General features: G+C 37.0%; 1 protein-coding gene across 1 annotated transcript in view; it reads right to left on the bottom strand.

Moving 5' to 3' along the window:
- Positions 1-595: 595 nt before the first annotated feature.
- The window catches only part of LOC306876053 (receptor-type tyrosine-protein phosphatase N2-like), a 224,394-nt gene continuing 198,173 nt past the window's right edge, over positions 596-26,816 (bottom strand). Inside the window, exons 13-22 of the mRNA XM_079426952.1 lie at positions 23,173-23,385; positions 18,028-18,175; positions 17,707-17,780; positions 13,709-13,786; positions 10,685-10,804; positions 9,345-9,511; positions 6,868-6,921; positions 5,814-5,878; positions 3,821-3,894; positions 596-1,314 (exon numbers count right to left, since the gene is read on the bottom strand). Of these exons, the coding sequence (XP_079283078.1) occupies positions 1,243-1,314; positions 3,821-3,894; positions 5,814-5,878; positions 6,868-6,921; positions 9,345-9,511; positions 10,685-10,804; positions 13,709-13,786; positions 17,707-17,780; positions 18,028-18,175; positions 23,173-23,385 (1,065 nt within the window). The 3' untranslated portion in view covers positions 596-1,242. The remainder of the gene's footprint in view (positions 1,315-3,820; positions 3,895-5,813; positions 5,879-6,867; positions 6,922-9,344; positions 9,512-10,684; positions 10,805-13,708; positions 13,787-17,706; positions 17,781-18,027; positions 18,176-23,172; positions 23,386-26,816) is intronic.

Here is a 26,816-nt window from a genome sequence, read left to right as displayed (position 1 = left end):
CCCTGAACGGAAGACAGCATATCACAATCACGCATAATACTCTAGCTGCTGCAGGAAGCAATTACCATCCGTAATTTTTTCTAATAAACTTGTATCCCTCTGATGACGACCAATTAAACATGCACAATTATGGTTACCATATAGTTATTCATAAAATGATTAGTACGCCCTCCTTACATTCAGATTGGCTGCATACTGATAAGATGAAGGTTAAGCGACAGATACATATGCAAATGGTATGCAAATCAACATACAGAAATAGCAGGAAGGCGCATGGACGTCATAAGTGCTGTCAATAATAGCACTGCAGACAGGAGATTAAAGAGGTGTGAATATTTATGTAAGCGCCTAAGTGAAAAGTTTACAAATAATTCTAAACAATAAAACATTTTTATGATTTGTGCATTAGTCTATATTTTAGTTGTTCGAGGATGAGCAAAACTGAAAACTGCCTATTTTTCTGTTCTTGTTCAACTTGCCAGAACAGATTTTAGAGAACTGAGCGACAATTCAAGTGAGGATAACTGTTGGTACAATCTCTCTCATCCAGTCTTTCTCCCTCCATCACACACAAAATGATTCATGAATGCAATTATCACTCAAGCTTCAGCGTTTTGAGATTTATTAGGTTACTTTTATATCGCACACACAAAAATAATATGTACAATTACATTTTGGCAGACCATTTTTAATCACATGGTTCATTCTGTATGCATAATTAATTGATCTATATGTAATGCAATCTGTTTATTAGTTGACCTAGAAACAATATATCACAACAATGAAAGTTGATGCCAAGCAGATCACAGAACTGCAATATACTGTAGTATTCTCATTGTCACATTAGTATTGCTCATCCATATCTTAAGTGTAGTCACATGAACTCACTGTATAAGAACATGACCGCAGTGAACTAATACAGCAACGCTAAGATCACATCTGCTTCTCACAAACACATATACTTCAGACATTTCATATGCACAACTAGTGGGTATGTAAACACCAATCCGAGCAGCAAATACAATCTATGATTGCATGCTTAGTTGGCTAGTTGAATACCATTCTAAACAATCATTTCAATGCTATAGAATTTTACACACACTTAGTACAAAGAAATGTCTTGCGCAATACAATGCGTCTGAGTTTCGATAGAGCTTAAAATTGTGTCAATTTTCATAAGTATCCAGATTACACAGAAAAGAGAGGAAGAAGACAGGTTGGAAGTGTTTGTGAAAGTTTCTTTCACTGAGGCAGAGCTTTCAGGATGGCGTTCACCTCTTCTGCTACAGCAGTCAATGCAAACTCAAACTGTTCCTGAAGACAGAAAGAGAGAAAGTGGAAGAAACTCAGCCAAGTACTTGAAAAAACACCAACATTTTACAATAAGCACAAACTTATCTTGCAGAATAAGGGAAAAATGGACCTAAAGAGAATATCAGTCAGAAGAAGACATAATAAGTTGCTGGAAAGTACATACAAAATGTGTGTGTGCTCCTTGTGTAGATGTGTGTATTTAAAGCTGCAGAGAATGTGTGACTCAATGTGCTCTGTTCAAACTATGACTCAAAATCGGTCTCTTCCCTGAGGGGCACCCAGTGAAGATCGATCATTGTCTGAAGAGTGACCCTCAAAACTAATGTTTGAAACCAAAGCCTCCCACTGCAGGCCACGGAATAAACCAAGCTAAAGTGGGCGTTAAGTCAGATGCAAAGCTTCGCAAAACAAGAAACGGATAAAAATCCCTCTTGAATTAACTTAACATGCACTTTTCTGTATTTTGAACCAACATAAATTAGTCTCTCAAAAAATGTAGTATCTAGTAAGTGAAGGTAAAGGTTTGTGATGTCAGTACAAAACCTAAACAGCTTTGAATAAATTGACTATTTTATCCTTTTACTTTGTGGTAATAGCTTGTGCTTGAAACACAGACCACCGAATGCATGCAAATGACCATAAATGCATGAGAAGGATTTGATCCTTTTCACAAAAATCATTCACTGTCACATTCAAGGCGATTTGGAAGAAAAAAAGGCCACTGCGTACTAAAAGTGTAAATGTGACCATTTTGCCACTAGATGGTGTCACATCAATGCCTCAATGTTCTCCAGACATGATGAAGTATGGCTGTGGATATTTATCTGATCAGTCAAGCTGTTTATGAGCTTCTCTTCCAAGGTAAACAAAAGCCGGAGAGCTCATGGAGCTGCTAATGCACAAAACATTCCTATTTGGGCCAGGAATAGAGAGGATAGAATGGATTTTAGGAGGCAGACCAATTTCACACACGAGTACCTGCTTTGAGAGTGCCGGGCGAGCGGGCATCCCTTGGACATATGTTGCTTTTTGGAGTACTGACTAAGCAGGCCACAACAGTAAAATCACAAATAGTGTACTCTTAAAGTCCAGAAATGAGCAGAATTAACAAACTACAGAGGTTGAAAGCAACCTGTTACGTTAGGATTAAGGATAATTAAGTAAATGTAGGCCTATTATTTTTTCTTTCTAATGAAAAGATTCAGGGTTAATTTAAATGTGATTAAAACTGTAACAGCAAGTCCCAAGGTGTACAAGGATTTCTCATTCATTTAAATGACATGATTATATTAGTAATACTAATAATATTTTGCTTATAAATAGTTGAAAACAAAACAGAAAGATCCAAATATCCCTATTAGCGAGTCAGGCATTACATTACAGTTACAGACAGAGACATACAGTTACAGACTAACTACAATGTGACCAGGAACTGATAAGTAGGATGAGGACTTGCTCAGGAAATAATAGCAGTAATTTTTTCATGACTTTTATAAAAAAACATCTTTTACATTCTGACAGTTGTTGGTACATTTCGCTAACTAGCAGTTACTTTAGAAACCATTACTGTTGGCTGAGGAAAAAGCTCTGGCTTTCATTCAAATAATAGGAATTTGTTGCACTCCATGACCAACATGAACAAAAAAATGAATAGCTGATTATTCTGTAAAGTAGGCTGATCGCTTCAGCAAAATGTATTCACTAACTTGAATATACGAAAAACGAATAACACAGAGAGGAAGCTAACATTCCACTAACATTTACTACTTATATAATACCACTTTCATATACACTATTTTCAGTATGCTCTGAATAGATTCACAGCTGAATGCTATCTTTTCAACACAATCCATGGAGGCTCAGTATCTCAGTTTACAGTGGTTAACCAGGTAGTCAGGTCTTTATCTTTCATAAACAGCAGCTAATGTAATTCAGTGTGGCTCTGAGGAGGGGACTGTCATTTGCTCATCTTGTTATCTCCAAACAGTAGATTGCTAAATATATGTTTCTTTAGCATAGTTTAAATTATTTGTATTTGTAAAGTATTTGTCATGGAAGAAGTGATCAATTACAAGTTAATTTTCTGAGCCTGGCTTTTGCTGCTTTATTGACTATGTGGTTTAAGATTACAAATCGATGTTAATTGTAGCAGTGTGGTTAGGGTCGTATTGTACAGGACGTCTCGAGATGATGTGTGCAGGTGTATTTGCGCTTACAGGGCAGCTGACTGAACTGTCCCTTCTGACGATGAGCTTATCATGGTATGAAATTGAATAATAATGACATTAATATTGAATTATTGCTAAAATGCAATAAGGATTAATAAGGATTAATTTGCCTTGAACAGACATATCAATGAGAAAAAATGGCAAAGCAATAAGAGCAGTGCTACAGAAAAAAGCTTTTGATTTGATAGATTTTTAAACAGAGACGCTAAATACAGAGTGCCCATCATTTTGCACTTTTTCACTGTTCTTTAAGCAGAGAGTTTTACACAGTCTCTTACCTTGGTCTGTACCATGTCTGATCTCTGGTCCCTAAGGTGCTCCAGGGTAGCAGCAATATCAATCTCTTTAGCACCTGCAACAGAGCCACATAACATGAGTTCAAAGTACTCCACATAATCATACATCATCTAGCACTCTCTCCAGCGCTCGCTTTTTCTGTGGAATTACATTCCCTTTGCAATGTTGGACAAAGCTTATAGACCATGTCTGTACCTTGTTTTTAGCTAGTCTTGTTTTAGTCTATAGCAGAACTTCATGCCTTATTCTAGAACAAAATATCATAAAAAATAAATACAAATACAATAATACCAGTGGTAAAAATCTAATCTTTTTCTAGAATCTAAAGATTTTTTCTACCCGATCTGACTCTTAAAATGAATTGTTGGTGCAATTCAACGTACTCAGATTGATTCAATTGTAATACATATTATTTTTTTGACTTTAATAAAGCCATTCTTTTAGATTTTGCAGGTCACCTACCTGTTTTTACAGTTTTTAGTTTATATTCAGCAGATTTAGCCAAGAGCGCAGATAATTTTAATTCTAACATGAATAGTCTCTTAAAATAAGAGATTCAGAGACAGTGGTTAATACCAGTAGAGCTCATGAAAACACAGATAGTGAACCTGCACACAGTTTACATTCGGCTGCACTCATGCAGAGCTGTTATTCTTGGCAATACAAATTTACGTCGGCACCACTGACTGAACCAAAACTGTAAAGTGAATATGAATTTTTTCACATGGTCATGAGTTCATGAGTGAAAAAGGCTGATTAAGAGGAATCTCCCTTTCACCTTTAGCTTGAATTACTTTCTCTACAGGTCCATTGTTGTTTCTCCTCATAAATGAGCGGAGAGCAGAAGAGGTCTAACAAGGCCTTATTTCTCATTCATTCATTCATCCTTCAAAAAGAAAAGAAAGACTACCCCCTCCCTTCTGCACAGATTGATAGAGAGAGACTGAGAGAGTTTGAGGGCGAAGGAAAGAAAAAAGCGGGAATCCTTATAGATGCTTTCTGAAAGGGAGCGAGTGCAGCTGGGTTCCAGTCTCAAAAGTGCTCCAACACTTTCATGTCTTAAGAAGTGCAAGATTCCGAAGTTTAGGGGGAAAGACAGAGAGCGAGCAAAGGAGGGGGCATCTAACAAGAAAAGGCTTTGGAATTAAAACGGCATTCTTCACTAATTTACAATTCATTCCTGGAGATGAAGAAAAGCGAAAGAAAAATACGACGGGGTGTTTCAGAAAAGAGAGAGAGAGAGAGAGAGAAGAGGAAGACATGAAGAACAGGAAAGAGAAAAGGGAATGGAAGAGGGAAATTTCTGTTGTTTGGGACTTTCTGGGGCTTTGATCACACAAGTGAACATTGGAAAGAGGGCAACCTGGGAGCCCCTCCTTCTCAGAGAACAGACAAAAGGGAGATGGAGGGGGTCGCTGAGGACCGAGGCTCTGGGCCCCTGACAGCATGGGAAAGAGGCACAAATGCGGCAACGCTCTCCCTTGCATCTGGTCTTTGATCTCTCATTATGGAAAAAGCCACGGACCATGGTCGGGTCAGGAGTAGGCATGGACTGGTGACCAGAATAGAGAAGCATGGGGGGAGGCAAATGCATGGGTGACCTGACCAGATGGGGTCAGGAAGAATGGTGATGATTCGGACAGGTTATGAAGGCACCTTCCGTCTTCGTGGATGGATTCACATGACTTGTTAAACTCTATGCAGAGCTGAATGTTTAATATTTGCATGTGAAAAAGTCAACCGTATTAGGCAAAGCTGAAACCTTCGCACTTGCTTACAGGTGCAAACACAAGGAGAAATACACGATTTTCTCCGTTCTTCATGTTTTCACGCACTTTTATTCACATTAGCCTTTTGAGAGCCTTGGCCATTCATTAAAGACCTCGATCATCCTCTAATGCACGACCAGACCTTCATTGTGTGAAACGTTGTGTGTTATGACAGCGCCTCCTTGTCTGTGCCATGCGCTCTTACCTTTGGCCATTTTATTTAGAACCATGTCAATCAGGATGTAGGTTCCACTCCTTCCAGCGCCATCGCTGCAAATGAAGACAGAAACTCGTTATCACTTCTGAGAAAAGAGCAGACCTGTCTGAATGAGCATTACAGTATGTGCCTGCTGAAACGAAAACAAAGCGTTCATTTCTCTGTTGTGTTTCAGCCGCATTGTTTGCTGTTGCATCATCCTTCAGCATTCACAATAATTCTGTCAAAGACGACTGCTGTCTTGTTTTCCTGTTCTTTGCAAAACTAAACTGCATTTGCCAAAAAAAAAAAAAGAAAAAAAAAAAAAGAAAGAAATACAACACAGCTCTTTTAAGAGCAAAAACAAAGTGTTTGAACACAGTGGGAATTTGAGGGGACTTGAAAAAGCATTTAAACCTTGTTTTACCTTCTACGCAATCGACTAAATTGCGAGAACCAGCCAAACTCAGACGCAGTTGGATGGTAAACTGCATTCTGATTTGAAATCAAGGTTACTTTTCAAGACATGCGGCTGAATATTATGAGTGTATTACTGAATGAATGTGTGTGTATGCCGCTTTCTGAGTTTGCTCAGGTTTAAGCACACACATACAAAACACATTCAAGTGGGGGTTTGGGAAACGAGTACTATTTAGGGAAACTCTTCCCTCTCCCCTGATATCATTCTGAATTATTCAAATATGCATGACAGCTGTGAAGCCTGTCTTCCCCACAACGCACAACATGTTGCTCATTAACCCCTGGTGTTAAAGATCATTTGGCCACTATTTTAGTTTACACAGACTCTCACATTCCCCAATTTCACACTGAGGGTAAAGGCCATCCATTTTTACCATCACTCTTGTAGATATTCTCTCAATACTTCATTTATTTTACCAGTGCCTCAGAGATAATTCAGACCACTGATAATTTATATAACTGGACTTAATACTGCTTTCACTTTTGCATTTTATATAAAAGAAATAAAGCTATATATATATTATTTTTCTTAGATAAATGCAAATAGCTTATAAATGCATTTTTATATTTTTCTGGTACTTGCCTGCAATGAACAATAATTGGACAAGATCTGCCCCGGTAGCACTTGTTAACCTTTCTGCAATGACAGAAAAAAAGAGGCCATTAATACTGGATGTGCAAATAAGTACATCATGGACATATTAATTTGCCATTTTAGAAACTTTATGGTCACATATAAACATATTGCATTTGCTTATTATCAAACACGTTACTGTCAAACCAGAGGACTTTCTAACATGTGTCTATCAAAAGCAATATAAACCAAAAGGTCCATGCCAAACAATTAAAACAAATGGGGAGGTTGTTAAATCTGCCACATTGCGACAAGCCATTAAGTAAATGATGTGTGGTTAGGTGTCATGATCCAAAACACATTAACCTTGCACAATTATAATGCCTGCAAAACCATTTTAAGGCACATAGGTGCTGTTGCCATGGAAACCTACTGTGTTAACTCATATTGTTTTGCTTATTCCCCCCCCCCCCCTCCCCCCCCAAAAAAAACCCTGCTTTGTGCATACTTCAGTGTTGATTTCCCAAGAGATACCAAAAGAGGGGTTTAAGATCAGATCTGAATGCTCATGGGGCGACTTTCAATTCTAAAACCTGCTGCACTTATATAATGTTATTTAAAGACAGCTGGGTCTAAGATTAACATTCGCCAAGAGCCAAATGCAAGAACAACTGGCTCTGGCTAGTTTATAAACAGAATTTATTAACTTTAACTTTACAACAGGTTACATAAGTGAAGTGACATACTGCCAAGTATGGTGACCCATACTCGGAATTCGTGCTCTGCATTTAACCCATCCAACGTGCACACACACAGCAGTGAACACACACACACACCGTGAACACACACCCGGAGCAGTGTGCAGCCATTTATGCTGCAGCGCCCGGGGAGCAGTTGGGGGTTCGGTGCCTTGCTCAAGGGCACCTCAGTCGTGGTATTGGGGGTGGAGAGAGCGCTGGACATCCACTCCCCCCACCTACAATCCCTGCCGGCCCGAGACTCGAACCCGTAACCCTTGGATTACGAGTCCGACTCTCTAACCATTAGGCCACGACTTCCTTATACTTTGACTTACATGATTGAAGTCAAAGTATAAGAATGGTCTGAGATAGGGCAGATCTGAAAGAGTGCAGAGGGGACCATCATGCATTGGGGCATTAGGGCAGCAGCGTGTGTTTCTGAGCAAAACAGAGGGGCAGAGAAAAAGGGTGGGTGAGTGCAAGAAACAGGGACATCTGGTGAGTTTGAGATGCAGGTGGGGAGGCAAGGAAAAATCAAGGGCCTGGAAGAGAAGATACAGTTTCCAATGATCACTTTTGTGACTATGCAACTGGGCTCATATAACTAGCTGCAACATCACAAAAATGACACTGGCAACCGCTAATTAGCTGGCCAACGAAAAAACAAGAGAGGTGAGGGAGGAGCATTTGACAGATTCAGTGTGAGTCATGGCCGTGCATGAGACAAGACTGTGTCACAGGCCTTTTGGGAGATATTCAGAATGGCAACAGAAACCAGAGCAAGTCAAACAGAAGCACTAGGGTTAAAACCAACAGTCCTCCCATGAATCAACAACAGAATCAGCACTCCAAATCTGATGCTTTAGAAATGTCAGCACATAAATTTTAATCCCATATGACAGGCATATATAATATGCATATCTGCACATGTAAAAATGAAACATTTCCCCAAAGCATACACTGTGTATAGTAACTATAAGGAGAACTATTTGAAATGTAAAGTATACTGCGCCCCTGTGTCTGTAAAATGGTTAGATAAATGATAGATATAGCATAATTCATGAATGTAAGCAAATCAGAGTGAGCTGCACAGAGCTCTGAGTCAACAACAGGAAATTCTCCAAAAGATTACACATTAAACTCTAAAAATACAAAGCAGGCAGTCTGAAATGTAACATGCCAACATCATTTCCCTACATTCTGTGGTGAAGTAGTGGGATTAATAAACTAAATGTAACAGCACAGCAGAACACTTGCTAAAATTGGTTAACTCTACTTGAGCATGAACAAAGAAACTAGAAGACCAAAATGGATCGTCCTATTGCAGGTATACATCCGCCTGTGCCAGGGTTGTTAAAATTCTTTAAGGTTTTCCCCCAGAGGCCTATTGCATTTCTTCAGAACGCTCACAGCAGGTGAAAAATGACAGTCATATGCTGCCATTGGCTTTCCTTTCACTACTGTTTTATTGCTGAACATTTCACATTTAATTGGAGTGTTTCATTTAATAGGGATTATTGTGGAGGGATTTTCATGCGTTTGCTACTATGCACACATATAGGGATAAAGGGCTAGATTTTTTTTATTCAAAATCATGCTCTCTGTTCTTTCTAAACCTACAGGCTGAAGGTAAATGAACACAAACCTTTTAGGAAAATAAGTATATTGGCCCAAACATTTAAGACAAAAACTGCATAGGTAAACATTCAACATCCTGGTGAAATACAACAGTAGCTGGACACATACCTGCGGAAGTCCAGCAAGGTTCTAGCTGACTCTGGAACATTCTGGTCCATCCAGGACAAGAAGTGTAACTGAGTGACTGTGCGGGTCTCATTAGTCTGGGCGTTCTTCAGGTAGAAACTGCGCACCAGGAAATCATCACACCAGATATGCTCAGAGACCAGATTTACCTTCAAGATCATATAAGCACAGTGTGATTTTACACTCTGACATGTAGAATTAATTTACATAAATTACATGTTTTAGATTATTGTGTTAACTTGAAGGAAATACTCTTATTTTGATACAAAAACTAATAGGGTAATTATATGGACCCTTTACACATTTCCAGGGTTCTCAGAAGTGGAAGATGTCATAGTTGGGTAAACTTGCCATAATCGAGTAAATTTGCCATAGTTGGGTTCTCATTTAGAAAAAAATCCACAATAGCATTTCTATGATTTTCCAGGGTGGGAAAAAATATTGAGAGATTGATCATGGTGGTCGAAAGAGAAAAAGAGGTCAAATACCTAATTTTATTATTAGTATTCTGAAATTTAATGTCAAGGTAATATAAAACAAAGTATACGCTGTAAAAAAAGAGTGTAATTTTAACTAAAATATTGTAAAAATGCTACGAAAAAAACCTGTTAATAGGTTAACAGTAAGTTCTCGTACTTTATACAGGGAAAAACTGTAAAAGATCTAACCAAACATTTCATATAATTTTACAGTAAAATGCTGTTAATTGTACAGTTTTTAGAAGTACAACAGAACAAATAAACATAATTTACAGTCAAAAACTGTAAACTGATATGCCCAGATTTCCCTGCATGACGTATTTGAAAGTATTTTGTTTAAATAATGTCTTAATAGTTTTTATCAGTTATGTACATTTGGGTTTTATGTTACATCTGTTGTTTATTTAATGTTGGTGATTTGTGTTTTCGTGAATGACTCTATTAGTATATACTTCAGACGGCGTAAAATCTACTTGTGATGAACTTTGATTTTTCTATATTTTTTACAAAATTATTCTGGTAACCACAGCTGCCAAAATGATTTTGTAAAAACTATGGATTTTTTTCCCTCCGTGTTGTGTTATGAATGTAATTAAAAAAAAAAAAATATTATAATATAAAATTTTGCTAGATTTACAATGTTAATAACTGTGGAAATGCGTAATCAAAGTTTGTGAAAAGGGTCCATTTTCCTAATATTTAGTTAAGGTATATGTTTTTAAGATACTGAAAAAACCCCACAAATATCACGGCTTGTCAAAACTTCTTCAGTGCCCCCAAACCCCCTCAGACCCCAGAGAGTTAAAACCTGAAATAATAAATCACATTCCACAGGAGCTTTACCTCATATATGTGGTAGAGGTCCGAGCCTTCATCAGGCCAATACTGATGACACTGTTTGATGCCATTTTCAGCAAGAGGTGTCAGCATGACAATAACCACACAGCCACTTTCCCAAACCATCTACACAACAAATCATCAACAGAAAATGCAAAAGCAATGTTACAATGTAGACAGGGAAAAACAGCCAAAAATACATTTGCAAGACAATAAAATTCCGTCCTTTACAGTATGACTGGATTCAGAGAGTTAAGCTTTTCAGCAGAGTTTGCTTTAAGCATAATTGGTCTTAATAACTCAAACCCACTCGTCACTGTAATGGAGGTTTAGTGTAGTCTTCCAGCCCACCTCTCTTGCCCTTTATCTCTCGATCTCCCCTTCCCCTTGTATACGGACCCTCCTCAGCCTTGCTCCATTTCCCCTAATCACACTTTTATTGTGTCCTTCAATCACGGAAATGCCCATTTGGCCATTAGGAAAATGAGGGAAACACTGACTTTTATGGTAGCAATAAAATACAATGATCCTGCTCATAAAATAATCAAACTCATGTGCCACACGTCCCCACAGAGTCATTAACAGAGAAATGCATGGTAAAAGTGTCTCAAAAGCAATATAAAGTTATCATTATGAATATGTTATCATTTTTAATCTCACAAAACACTGGTGATGAAATTGATGAAAAATAAAATGTCTTAAATTCATGATTATATGATGAGAGAATGGTGGCAATACAAAATAGCTGTCACTGAATTTAGTATTTAATTGAGTTTTTTGTTTCACATGTTTCATCCTAATAGAATTTATGGCACAAATATTAGGAAAAAAGGAAAAAAACAAACAAAACAGAAATGTGTTTAGATGCTTAGCACTGTATACATTAATGGTCAAATGATGTTAAAAGATAAATGTTATTCAGCGTTGTAAAAAACATTTCTTGTGTAGTTTAAAATTTTCTTACTGAGGAGCTCATATACAAAGATCACAATGCTTGATTCTTCAATCCAGGAGTGGGAACTGAAGGTCAATGGAGGAGCTTGCACTAATGTTCCCGACCAGGTGATCAAATATGGTTGAGATTAAGCTTTGCAGTGCAATATGCAGAAAAGGTCAAACAAAACCAACAAACATGTTTCTGAAAACTCTGCAGAGAAGAGGACTGAGTGCTCTGTGCTTGGCCAGAATTCTGAATAAAAACTGCACAAAGCAACAATTGAGTATTCTGTGAATAAAACTTGAAAGATGTTGTATTCATCACCACTTGTCTTTAAGAGTTCAGTAGAAATAAATGGTTCCAGAGAGGTACATCTAAATAGACCTAAAACACCAATATGTCAAATACAGTTTTATTAAACTACATTTTTATAATAATAATCTCTTTAATCATTAGTTTCTGTTTGGATGTACACCCGTACATTAATGAATGACTTCAGAACTTTGAATAACATGGAGGCTTATCACTAATTAACAGTTTCTATTTTTTTCTATGAATGACAAATTAGAGAAAGTCTTACAAGCCATGCCTGATGAAGAAGGAAAAGGTTTACACTTAATATATAAGTAAATGTGTATGTATACATGCCCTTTATCAAAGAGAAAACTTAAGACTCTGCAAACTTTTAAAAGCTTGGCTGTGTTTGGTATGAATCACCTTTTCATTAATGAGAAGAAACACAGAGACAATGACATCACTATATTAATTGACAGGGATTAATGTACTGTTTAATTTAAATTGAACTTTTAATGGCCTTTTTTTGGATTCAGAACTGGCCTGGCTGTCTATAATTCATCTGCATGGAATTAAATCAATTTAGATCATTAATTTTACGTCAGTAATTGACAAAATGACAAATTCAAACAACCAATAACATCAATTAGTGTACACCCACATCTGTTAGTAAACACTGCTTTGTGATTATAGAGGGTCAAGTGACAGCAACACATTACCACAGTCAATTTATTAAAATGTAGATTACGGTTTGTATTTAACACCATCTACTTATCTAACCTTCAAAAAAAAAAAAAAAAAAAAAAATACAGGAAACAAAGAGAAAACACATTCAAAGCTGCTGCTGATCGTAAAATATTAATTGAGTTGAAAACATCCTAAGCATGCCAGCAAAAAGCATTTAGCTGGTTCTTAAAATCATCTGAGCAATTAACACTGATTCTAATATGCAAACAAACAAATAAAAGCACTGAAATCAATTTGTTATAATCAAAACTATTATAGTGAGAGACTTTCTCATTCAAAGCATCTGTGTTGGAGAAAAAGCTCAGATTTTCCCTTATATTTTCAGCACTGACACTGTGCAGTGAGGAATCCCAAACCTTAAGGGACCTTTGGCCCTCCTAATTAAGGTAATATAATGATGTTCATAAAGCAGCTTTCTGAGTGCAAACGGAAGGTGTCCTTTCTACCCTTAACATTACCAAAAAGTCCCATCTTTGCCTTATTTGAGAGTTCATAGAGTGCATAGACGCTTTCATGTTATACTATAAGATCTCAGTTTGCTTTTACAATTAGATTTAGCCATTTAGCAGACACTTTTATCCAAATCGACTTACAAATGAGGACAATGGAAGCTATCAAAATCAACAAAAGAGCAATGATATGCAAGTGCTATAACAAGTCTCAGTTAGCTTAACGTAGTAAACGTAGCAAGGTTTCGTTTTTAAATCGTATAATAAATAAAAAGAAAACAGATAGAATAGAAAAAGAAAAGCTCAAGCTAGTATTTTTTGCTTTTGTTAATTGTATAATAAATAAAAAGAAAAGGAATAGAAAGAATAGAAAAATAATAGAGAAGCTAGTATTAGTTTTATTTGTATTCTAAAGATAGATATTGAAACCAATATGAATCCAAAAGCAATTCTTGCTAATGGGTTTGCCTGAGTCTAATATGGTAAAATGGAACTATCCACTCTGAACAGGTTTTGAACCATGAATCATTAACCTAACATTTTCATTCTTGCACTTGTGTTTTATCCATATGGATTAGACTCAGACAACACAGAGTATCTTACCTGCCAGAAGTCTGCCACGGTGGAGGGAAGAGGACCTTGAGCGCTGATATAGGCTGGGTTTCGGGGGTCATGGTCCATCTTAAAAGTGAAAAGACAGAGTAAATACTTCATGAATATTCATGAAACAAACATTTTTTTTAATCAGTACTGAAAATGAAACACTGAGTAGTCTGTTAATTAAAGAATATCTCTAATCTACAGAGGAACAAAAGTGATATGGCTGCATGTTGGAAGGATGGTAGTTTCTATGGTGCTCTCCTCTGACATGAAGCCTCTATGTAAACTGCACTGTTTCATTTATCTTATTTATTTGCTTTCTGAACATTTCTTGGGTCTCCTTCGATCTTTGGGGAAGGGGTAAACAAACTTGCTGCCAAGAGAAACAGAATGTCCACGATTTCTGTTTGGAGTTAAAAAGCTTGAGAGAAAAAAAGGAAAAGGAAAAGCAAATCAAATAAAGCGAAGGCACAGAGGCCTGTCACTAATGAGAGCAGAGTCGTCTCTCTCACGACCACCTCCCCTCTCCCGACCCCTCTCTCCTGTCTTTCTCGCTCTCATTTTTATCTACTCCACATCCACTCTCTCTTCCATTTCTATATCGTTCTATCATCTCCAGTCACCCCTTCTTCCTCTCTCTCTCCGAGCATGTGCATTCTTTAATACCTCTGATTAAAGCCGGCTCTGGGAGTAAAGCAAGGCATCTCTCTAATCAAATGCATTTATTGATGAGAAGCTCAGTGGCTGGAGGAGGGTGTCTGCGTGTAATTGTGTGTCTGTCTGAGTGAAAGCTGTCCCGATGGAAAAAAGCCAATGATGGAAAGAAATTTTTTTTATATGGATATGGACTTTGACATTCATAATGCACTAGCCACAATTAAATAATGTCAGGCAAGATCTTCACCAGCACTTCAGCTAATCAGCAGCAAAACCATAACAAGCAAAAGTAAATTTCAAAACGCAGCAAAGGGACAATCCACCTCTTTTAACTTATTTAATCTAATAGGTTTGCAAACTGTCAAACATTGCCAGTGTTTCCCAACCTTTTGAGACTCAAGTATCTCTTCACTGACACAAACCAGAATGTGTTCACTGTTAAAAGCGATATCTTGCCGTTGTAACCACGAGGTGCTATTTTTACTGATCTAACCCTTAAATTTGGTTTTGTTGGTTCTGTTCCTTTTGTTCTGTTAATACTATTTTAATATTTAACATTAATATTATATTTGTAATATTACCATACTGGATTTCATTTAGCATTATCATTAACATTATTAAAGTAAAAAACAATGAATAATTTTTTATTGTTTTCTCAGTTTTTCATGTATACGGTCTTATACTGCTTCAGGTTTACTTTAGTTTTTATGTTTATCCTTTATATATTTGATGCACTGTCTATGGAGCGAACAAAATTTACTTGTATTTTGTATATAAATATATTTGTTAAAATATAATAAAAATCTTAAATCTTGAGTCTACTGTGGATGGAAAACAAGCCCAACAAATTGCACATATATTCTGGGATACTCATAAACATGATTGGCATTTACTGATTTATGCAGTACAAGAACATGGGCAGAATGGGGCATGCTATTGATCAATTCTTATTTAATAATCCATGTCTACTAGCTGTGATGACCACAATTCAGAATTTAGCTCTTATTATCTGTGTCTGATGAATGGCATCCAGTCTTTCACTCTGACCATTAGTCCACACATCCCACTATCTGTCCATCAAAGAACATCAACACAAACTATTCATCGGGTCTAAAAGAAAAGGTGAAGCAAAAAAAAAAAAAAAACTGATTACAACACATCCTGTCCACACTCATATTAGTGGAAAGATATTATTGTCTGGATGCATTACAGGAGAACATTCTCCTGACCTGAAATGTCTCCTTACAAAAAGAAGTGAAAGCTGTCATCAGGTTGGAATGTGCCCATTTTGAGCTGTAACAAAAGCATGCTTGCTGTAAGGAGGCAAGGTATGCAGTCTTGTTAGAGTGTCAGACCTGGGCTTATTAAATGAAGGAAGGAGAGAGTGGATGAGACTGTAACACAAGCTCCAAACACTTCTAGAATAGCTGCTGCTCTTTCATGTGTATGTGTATGTGTGTGTCCTTGAAGCTCTAAGCTAAGATCATTTAAAAAGTATAGTCCTACTGATAAATGTAGCCAATTTTCACATCCAAAATGCTCTGATTTGATGAACATTTTACCACGCAGATCAAATGCTACAGCTGTCTGTGTGAGAGTGTGCTTGATAGCACGTATGTCTGTCTTTGTGAGTGCGTTTGGGAGAACGTATGCGTATGTCTTTAAAGCACAAAAGCCGATCACAAAGCCTTTCAAAACTTTTGCTAAAGTAATTGCATGGTTCAGTACTTTTGCACTAATTTCTCTATAGCTTCACAAAAAGATCAAACACCACTGCATGAGAGAGACAGATTCAAACCCCATGGTTACAGTGAATGACACGCACACCCATTAGCATGGCAGAAAATGGATATAATTGCTTTGCACAACCTTAATTGTTGGCAAGAGCAATTTAAGGGTAGAACAATTATATATACACAAGCTAGCTAATGCTGGCAGTTTATATGAAACAGTTTTTAGACTACCTGCTCTCTATACAGGCTGTTATTATAGTCGATTTGTCATTTCACACTCAGAGAGATTATCACACTCTTAAGGTCTAATTACTTTAAGAGATCTGAGTTTTTTAGGGGTTTATAGGTATATTCAGCATCCTGTGATGCCCTATAAGGAAAAATATCAAAGAAAGAAGAAGATAGGGCATAGTATGATTTGTTCACATGATATACTGTATTACCATGAAAAGTAAAATATTATGTATCACGAATCAAAATTCTTAAGAGTCAAAATTGATGGAATAAAACAAAGAATGTAATATTTTTCACCTGGTTTCATTTACTCAATATTACTGAAAGGAACAAAATGTTTTTAAATATCATCTGAAAAGCTTTTTCTGCACCACTCATACCTTTTTTGTGTATGTATGATTGAAAGATCATAACTCAAATAATATAACTCAACCCTAAACAGTCACCAAATCCGAAGGTGTTGGTGTGAGGAGGTTGTGAAAAATATCACAAATGATTTACTTTGAGGCCTTTTTCTTTCTTGCAGCTAATGAGAAAGAAGCTACAAACATTGACAGACATAATTATCACAGTTTTTGAAACGCACATTGCCAAATCCCTGCTGCGCTTTAATTACCGCGCCTCCATGCATTTGTCTCCACACCAGCGGATCAGTGCACCCAACCCCGACTGCAGCGCGAAACCCTCGGGGAGGGTGGGCTGACTCGCTTGTGCCTTTTGTTTCATCTTTTGACGAGTTGAGTCCAAAAATAACAGCATGTAAAAATGACTCAGTTTGACTTTCTCAGTGTGATATTTCTGCACAGGTATTATACTGATTAACATTATGTGCATGTACTGATTAAGGGGCCAAAACAAAAATTATTGTGCCTGTGATGGCAATGAAATCACAGTGTTTGGTTTTAAAGCATTCACTTGGTCTGTGTCTTATATGCACACAAAAATCTTACATTGATAGACAAACCTTCCTTTTGGCTCATAATGTTTGCCATGTTTATTTTTGTTTTTAGAAATTAATGACTGACTATTTGAACCTACTTTTGAGTTTTTTTCTTTTTGTTTTCTCAGTCCCTCAGTGTCTGTGCTTCTACATATACATAAAAGAGCATATTTAACAGTCTGAGAATGGTCAATGTTGATCCACAGAGGAGAGAAGTGAAAGAGAAAAGGGGAACAAATAAATGAGCAAATAAATAACAAATATGAGTAAGCCTCAAATTTCAAAGGAGAGTATAAAGTAGACCTGGCAAAGTCCAAGCAATTGGCAAAAATGGACATAAATACTGTGTTTCAAAAAGAGTCAGTGTTTCTTTCACATGAACAACCTGTAAGAGGTGTTTTCACTCCCATTATTGGACATTGAGCGTGACTACTTACAATGGGACTGGCGTTGATGTAATCAGATCTGGATTGGTTATTCTCCGGCTTCAGGATGACTCTGGAGTGATCATCTACAGTATTCAAAGACAGATAGTATCAACATTTCATTAACACACTTCTCTTAAACGTGATAATTTCCTTGTAGAGTCTGCACATTTTCATAAAAATTCTGATCAGTCTATGATTAGAAAAGGCCACTCACTTTTTTAATTAATCCAAACAGAACGCATTAGCCTGTGACAGGGCGTGCTGCTGTTCTACTGCATAGTGCACAAGAAAACAAATATAAATTCACTCGAGGCAGATATAATCACTCACATACAAGGACGCCGTGTGGGAGGTTGCGCTGGACATTCTGTTCCTCCTGACCCACCGCACATGCTGCTGGCTCAGCCTGGTAACTACAGAGAGCCTCCCACTCCTTATCCAAACGATCCTTATTCTGCAGGTGATCCTCCATATACGACTGCACATGGGAGAAAGACACAGCGACAAAAGTTGCTTGAAAGGTCCTAAAGATGATATGGCGAATAAAATATTTCCTGTAACATGCATACCTCAAAGAAGAAAAGCATTGCAGCCCAGACAACATATAAAAGAGTGGCACACATATAAAGCAGAGGATTTCAGTTCAACGCAGAGTTACATTTGTTGTTTATACAATGCAAACAAGAGCATGAACCATATTTCTTGTGCTTATGCACTTCATGTGCCATTTGCTTTCCCATGTAAACGTTTTTGAATTAAGTCTCCATCCCTTCCCTAAGTCCGGCGAGTAAAAAAGCTCCATAGCAAGTTTCCATTCGTCTGCTATAATCCAGCTTAACCTCCAAGGCCAACCTATCGCTTTCTGTGATTTCTTTCTTCCCAACAATACAATCACTCACCTATCCACCTTCAGACAGACAAGAGCTCAAACCCGCTCAGCACGGGAATCGTAGACAGTAATCCTAAACATGCACCACAAAGGAGAAGAGAGGGAGAGAGAGGTAGAAAAAGGGGTGTTGCAGGGAGGGGGCTCGTCCTGACAATCACACATGCAATTAAGACTCCTGAAAGGCCTGGGCACACCAGTGCCTCTTCAGCCTGCTTCAATCACTCCTTTTCACTGCTTGCACAAATGCTGATAAGATTGTCTGAGCTTAAGCCGCCTTCCCAAGAAGCCCAAATTGAATTCAACTGAGACAAAGGGGAGTGGAGGGAGAGAGACAGAGACTGAGAGAGAAAGAGAGAGAGAGATACAGACAGAGAGCTCAGAGGACTGTCGCTGGCCAGAGCGTAAGAGCATAAGTGTTGTTTGGCGGTTGGTGTCTTGTTTTTTGGCTGCTTATTTCTGGCCTCCCATTGTTAACTCACAAGAAGGGGTTTACTTTGTGCATGTGGGCATGTGAATGTGTGTTTATGAGTTTATTGTGTCAAAACAAATTACACACTCATAACCTAATGTCAAGAATCCTCTTGGCCCGTACACAGACAACAATCCGTAATCTCGCAGGGCTTTGACACAAATTCAAATGTTCCAGCATGCCAAAAGTGCCCTTTTAAAACATTCTAAATATAAAATTTATAGAACATTTTTTATACAGATATATTTTTTCTTATTTGAATAGCATTTTGCACTCCTCTGAACAGTGGGCATGTGTGTGAGAGACCTTGTTTTAAGAGATGATGAACCGTGTGGCAAGTCGCTTAATAGAAGACATTATGGTTCATATGGAATTCATGATTTAGTGAAGGAGAAAAGACTCTGATTAAATGCTACTGTAATAAGATTAACTCAAACAGGAGAAAAATGTGGCCAGTGGCCAATAATGTCTAGGTGTCGTAAGGCTTTCCTTTTAGTTTAAAGACACAAATATCACTGCTATCATTTTAAAGCACAGCTATTTCCATAAAAGGTTTGGGGTTGGTAAGATTTTTTTTAATGTTTTTGGTCATCAAGGCTGCATTTAATGCTTTCTATTAAAATTAATTTTTTAACATATCATTTATTCCTGTATTGGCAAAGTTGAATTTTTAGCATAGTGTCACATGATCCTTCAGAAATCATTCTAATATGCTGATTTGGTGCTTAAAAAACATTTCTTATTACCGATGTAAAAAAAACAGTTGTGCTGCTTAATACTTTTGTGGAAACCAGGATAGGATTCTTTGATTAACAGAAAGATCACATTTCTTATTTGAAAAAAAATGTTGAAAAAGTCTTTATAATAATTTTTGATCAACTGAATGTGTCCTTGTTGAATAAAAGTATTAATTTCCTAAAACAACAAAAAAAATAATTTACTCAGCCAGTCGTTTGAACTGTAGTGTAAATAGATGAATAATAATGCACAAGAATAATTAAAAATCTCCTGCATAATAATCTTACTAAGTCATGATCTCTATTGATCTCTATCTACCTTTACTTAATAACAACCAGAACACTTTTCGACAAAACCACTGCCATTTTACCAGGGTAAACCGTGACAGGCAGCTGCACTTAAAATGTTCTCATCCTTCAAGTTACATATCACAAGAGAAACAAATTACACAGCACTCAGTTTACTTCTCCAGTTCTGTCTGAGTGCTGTGAGCGGACAAAAGGCATCTGTAAGTGGCCACATATGGCTGTTATGAGGACAATTTGCTCTTCTCAAACATTTATCTGACCTTCTGGACAGAAGTTTTTCCTTTAGATTTTCTTGTTTTTTATGTTACAGATGGTTGATGGAGCAGTGTGTGTGTGTTTCTGAGACCATATGTAACAGTAACTCTATTTGCCTTCTCTAATACCACCTCTATTAGCAAGATGATGCGTGATTTAATCAGAGACAGAGGGATTTGGCAACTAGCCAACCATTTAATCACTGAGGTACTTCTCCCTGACATACGGCAGACCCTTTTCTCCCCTTTCACACTGAAAAAAATCACTCCATCACTTCTTTAAGCAATGTCAAATAAGCACTAAATAACTGAAACTGCTGGCTTTCAAATGCATACACACATATACACATTTCATACTGAGCATATCAAGGATTTGTTGCTCTACTCAAAAAAAGACAAAACCTGTCTCTCTCCTGCATTATCTTTCACCATGTCCATGCTGCACGTATGAATAATAAACACAGAGTGCAGTGGAGCAACAGCAATGAACTGAGGCGCTGTCCAAGGTTCTGAATTAGTTCTTCATCATCCTGCAGTAGCTATATATAATAAAAAGGTCAGATATCTGGGCTAAATCTCACAGTGTGTCCGAAATCACATACTGTCTGAGTAGTTACTACATCTGAAATTGAACTTACTATGCGGCCGTTAAATAGTATGTTATATATAGTATGAACCAAATTCTGGTGATGCTGACTTACAGCGTCAGTAGCATCGCTTTACTGCCATTCACAAATCCTCTCCTATGGCCTCATGGGATAGTAAAGTGTCCATTGAATCTCAGCGTAAGTAGTAGGCCATCTGGGTACTTTTCGCCTAATGGTTCTCGGATACTTCTTATTTGGACATACAACTCTTTGGTGTATTCTTTTTTGCATTCTATATAGTAGAGAAGTACATGATATTTAATGCAATGTCAGACTCTTAAACCATTTTTATGTCATAATATCTGATTTAAGCCTCACATTTTATGCACATAAAACATGCATATCTGACCCATACAAAGTATATGTTAAACCAATGAGAAAAAAGCTGTAGGACTGTCAATCAAAATATGATGGCAAAACAGGGTGCCATTATAATGCTGGGCAGCTCCATATGAGGCTGGGCTATGGAGAATGTATTCTCTAGCTTTGCTCTTATCTTTGAGGAGGGATGAAAACAGATGCCTTATAGCAACCTGACATACTAAGAGATTACGCTATCAGAATAATTATTATTTCATAACCCGTCTTTGATTGCACCAATTGAGAGATGGATAGTGTACAAGCAGTAACCTCTGATAGTACACTGCACTAGCTAGTACTGCAGTCATTGCTTAGAGATGTGATTTTGAGGTTTTCTGTAGCACATCGATCAATATGGATTTTTCATGGCCGATGTTGATATCTTACAAAACAGTGTGGCCAATATATGGTCAACATAAAGCCAATATATATAATATCACACTATTTAATTTAATATCACAACTTTAAATCACACTATTTAATAACTATTGCAATACAATTTAGAAATGTAATATTTACTAAATATTTTTTTTTTATATGGAAAAAAATAATATTTTATTTGCATAACTGAATTACAAAAAAGATAGCAACTTCTTGATTCTGCTATCCTATTATAGCATTTTTACAAATAAAGAAATATTTAAATGACCAAAAAGGAACATGACTAAAGAAAGTAAATACCTAATAGTAAAAATGTATTATATATTCAAAGACTTGTTTAAATGATAAATGCATATTTGCTGAATACTAGTGATATACAAGTATAATAGTGTTCACTTTTCTATTACTAATAATAGTCTGTTTTGTTTAACATTACTGTCCAATAATTTATTAATAATTACAGTTAAATATATACAGCAAACTAACAAAGACAGAGAATGGGAGTTCCTGTGCATCAAAATAAAAGTCTGGGAGATGTCAAAATAAAAGACACATTGCAGATGGTTAACAGCAAAACAGAAAACTTATTGGCCAATGGTGAAAATTGGCAAACATCAAATATCAACTACTACATGTAAGCACTATTGCACTGCTCAGAATGTAATGCACATTTATACATCATCACATTGAGGGTGTGTAGAAATCAAATTTTCTCTAACAGTCTATAAGCGTGAACTACCAAATGTTTTACTATCCTTGCTGTGTGTTTATGAAGACAAGATGCTTCAAAACAACTGAAGAATTAATTAAATCATTACCACAGCACTTTGCAAACTTCTGAATGTCTGAACAATGGCTTTGTAATTGTGTACACTTTAGCACATGCATTCCTGCCTAACAACACACACGGTTTTATTATATTGCTGAAAAAACCTTAAACAATCTCAATAAGGGACATCCATTACAGGAAAACACAATATGCTAAATGAATCAACTCAGTGGCTGTCTTTTGCTCCACAGCAGGATGTATGATAGATTCCCTGCTCGGTAATGAACACAACGCTACCAGGCACCTATCAGTCTTTCCTGTCGAAACTGTGCTGAGATGAATAAAACAAAAGTTAGGGCGAAATTAAACCAATCCATTGTGTCAGAAAAGCCAGCGTCCATGGAGCCCTGCAGTCCAATTCAGAGCAAAAACAAACCCAAAATCTGAAATCAGTGACTGATGTGAGATAGAGGTGAAGGAAAAACAAAGAGATAGAGACAGGAGAAGAGGCACATGTTTGATATCTATAAAGTGTGTTTATGTTCATCCTGATTATGACTACAATGACAGAGGCTGTGTATGGAGAGTGTGAGTAGTATAAGTCATTGTGTTTAATAGTCTCTGTCCAGTGTTCACGTAAGCATATATTAAACTGTTTACCAGTATCATGTGTCCAGTGGAGATGTCCATGTTGGTTTGGGTAGGCTCTTCACTCCAGGAGGATGTGCTGCTGCGGGTGGAGGGACTCTGCATCGGTCCATCACTGAACTGTGAGGACACGCTGTTAATGCGTGACGTGTGCGATGGGTGAAACACCTCTGAACGGTCTCCACGCTCTGATGTCTGCACCGCCATGCGCTGACGACAGAGATCCTATCGAGAAAGTGGACAAACATTAGTCTTAACTGTGAAGATATTATCTGGGGAACCTCATAAAGCTGTTCTAAAGAGTAAAATGATCAATCACACAAAATACAGCATCAAAGCACTGGCTATTATGCTTAGAATATTATAATGGGTATTTATATAAGAAAATCTTATGACTTCAAACTGATACCACATCAGCATTCTGGATCAAGTAAACTCTATTTCATTTATCTCCACTTTGCATCTCGGAGTGGGTTCATGATACAGCCAACAACACATTACGTCACTGTCTGCTCTACAAGATGAAATCTTTCATCTGCATAAACTCACAACCCACCAGTGGAGCAAATAATTACTAAATGCTACCAGTCATATTTAAACACAAGGTTCATAGATAAGGGTTCACCCTAAAATAGAATCCATTTACATATATAATAAATCAAATGCATGCATAATATTTGCTTACAGTATGAGAGTTTGTGACCAAATTGTTCATAAAATGCCACTAAAAACATTCAGTATTAGCAATTTATTTACAAAATACATCTAACTCTCTTTCTCAGCATATAGCCACTGCATTTGTCAACCAACAGCAAAAGATTGTATTTACTGCTATCCTGCTAAGTCTTTCCTTTGGCCTTAATGGCTACATTACCATCACTCATGTCTTTCATGAATTATAATTCCAAGCTTTTATCAACCATTTGTCACTTCATCCAAATGAAACAAAGCAGCAGACTGAAAGCAAAAGAAAAGTAGAAATAAACAGCCCTTTGCTGTTTGCTGGTGATTTTTAAAATCACCTTGTCAAAGATCAGTGACTCTATGAGGATATCAGGTTGATGTTTCAGTGTACGAGCGGGATTCTCTCACATATGTGTCATTAGATCCCTGCTAACCTGCCTCTCAACATATAATTGCTGTGAGCAATTATTCATGGAAGAGCACACAGAAAATGTCTGCACTACCTGACAGATATCACTGAAAAAGGAGTCCTCAGATATTATGTCTGTTAATAGAAAAACTAATTTGGGTGCGGAACGCTATTGTTTAGGCCAATCAGAAGACGATGGGATGCTCTCTGCCTGTCAGTCATTTTGCACTTTTGGTTCAGTGAGATCACGATTTATTTTTGGGGGAGGGATTTCGAAAAGGGAGGAGGGCAGTCTAAGCCAGTGGTGGAAGATAGTGAAATGGCTAACATCGCTTACAGCACTAACAAAACAATTCTGAATACATGCACTCATAATGTTTACAACGATTTACAAGAAATTAAATCCATTCTGAAAAGCTTCAAGCAACTATGTGCATTTTCAGGCAAATAGCATCTAGGTTTTTTGCTGTAACACAACAGCATTTTTTTACATTTTAAAGCCATTTTAAAAGCATTAAAAGCTTCAGTTTTATCCAGTGAAAAACCTTCTGTGCATTGTGCTCAGTGATTATTTCTTTTTTCCTTTGCCTTCCTTCCATTTTATTTACTCACAGGTGAAACAGCACAGACAATTACTTTTCGAAGCAGTTGCTAGTCACAACAACAGTATGACCCCATTCGAGATCAAATGTCCAACAGTTAAAAAAGCACCCAGATAAAAAAGAGAGCAGAGTGAGGCTGACAGGAGGGTCAGTGAGGGAATGTGGGGGTTGGAGGTGGAAGTTAAGTTTTTCTCACTAATGGAGCTCCCTAGTGAGAGAAACCAGGAGAGACGGTGGTGGGGGCTAAACAGAGACCACAGAGCTCTAAAATCAGCCACGGACTAAAGGATGGAGTCCACCCTTAACTTTAATCTTATCTGATGTCCATCATGAGTCATCATGAGTCATTCTGACTTAGAACAAGTAAAACTGCAGAAATATGTGCCAACTGCTAAAACAGTGCCCACTTCCTGATAAAATCATGTTCATGTCAGCCAGCACAAATTTATGCATACATTTGCCTCTCTTATAATCAGTAAACCAACAAGGTTGATATTAATTATTTATCAACCATATTTATCCAAAGTAATTTCCAAAACTGACTAGAAAAACAGACTGGAACAGTAAATAAAGTGAAATGCAAGGAGCAGTAAAAGCTGTAAATATATAAACTAAAAATAAATGAATAATTACATGTTCCTGAGCACAATTAACTTTAACATTTTGGTAAATGCTTTTATCTAAAGTGATTTTCAGTGCACTCGAGGTGTACATCATCATGTTTTCATTAGTGTGAGTTAGATGTTGCTAGTGCCATGCTCTAGTCTACCAGCCTGCACCCAGTCCCATAAATCAATCCCAAAAATGATTTGATCCTTTAATGTCTAATTCTTTAAAAAAGATTACTTTAACAGCATGTTTTTACTTGAAATAATGTACGTTATTACAAACTTTAATGTCATATGTCTTAACAAAAGGTAAATTATAAAAAAAAAAAGTGCATGGTAACACAAATGGAACATACTTTCCTTAATGAAAAATTCCTGGTGGATATTGGATTTTATAAGAATGTTAGAATGTGAGGGATATAAACAGGATCATGAATTGTACTGATATAAAAACATCAATAGCATTGAAAAACTACCGTTGGTCTCACAAGACTGACCTTTTCCAGATTTTGGAAATAAATTGCGGTTAATATACAGATTAATGACTTAATTTAAATTGCTTAAAATAGTAACGGTTTAAGCCTGTTCCACCTTTGAGTAAATATAAGTAAAAATAAAATAATAAAATAAGTCAGAGAAGTAGGAACAAAACCAAAAAGTATCTTTGCTATACTTTATTACAACAATAATTTTTTTGTTGTTATATAATAAGATATTAACAGGGAGAAAAAATAAGTGTGAATATGCGTGTGTTCGATGAAGGAATAAAATAAAAGTGTAATAATGTGAGAGGGTGTGTGTGAGAGAGAGAGGAGGTGGGTGGCGTTGGTGACGGTGGTGTGTGTGTGTGTGTGTGTGTGTGTGTGTGTGTTTTTAGATCTGCTACAGAATCATTGCAGCAGAACTGATTCTAATTGCATGATTCACTGTAAGAGTCCCTGTGCACAAGACTGCATTCATTCCAGCTACAGCAGTTTGGAAATCCCTTACAACTACACAGTAAGAGCCCTGTCTACGCCTTTAATCTTATTAGCTTAAAAAAAAAAAAAAAAAAAAAAAAAACACCCTAAGCAACCTGGCAGATCTAAAGGGCCGAAAGCTCTCACAATAAACCATGATACGACAACATTATGCACAAATTAAAATCAATACAAAGTAATTAAAACCTGAAATGAAAACATAACAAAGGTGTCAAGACATAATGTGTGACTGGCCCGTAATAATATTGAGAAACGGTGATTATTTTGCCACACTGATAGGGCCGACGTTTATGGAAGGGACTTCTCAACAAAGTGTGAGAGGTTTATTAAATATTGAAGGCAGGGGAGGAAGCCAAGCGCTTGCACCCTGCGA

This window comes from Barbus barbus, assembly GCF_936440315.1.
Source record: "Barbus barbus genome assembly, chromosome: 1".
Classification (NCBI taxonomy): domain Eukaryota; kingdom Metazoa; phylum Chordata; class Actinopteri; order Cypriniformes; family Cyprinidae; genus Barbus; species Barbus barbus.
Note: the sequence above shows the minus strand (reverse complement) of the source record. Positions and strands in the feature narration are given on the sequence as shown.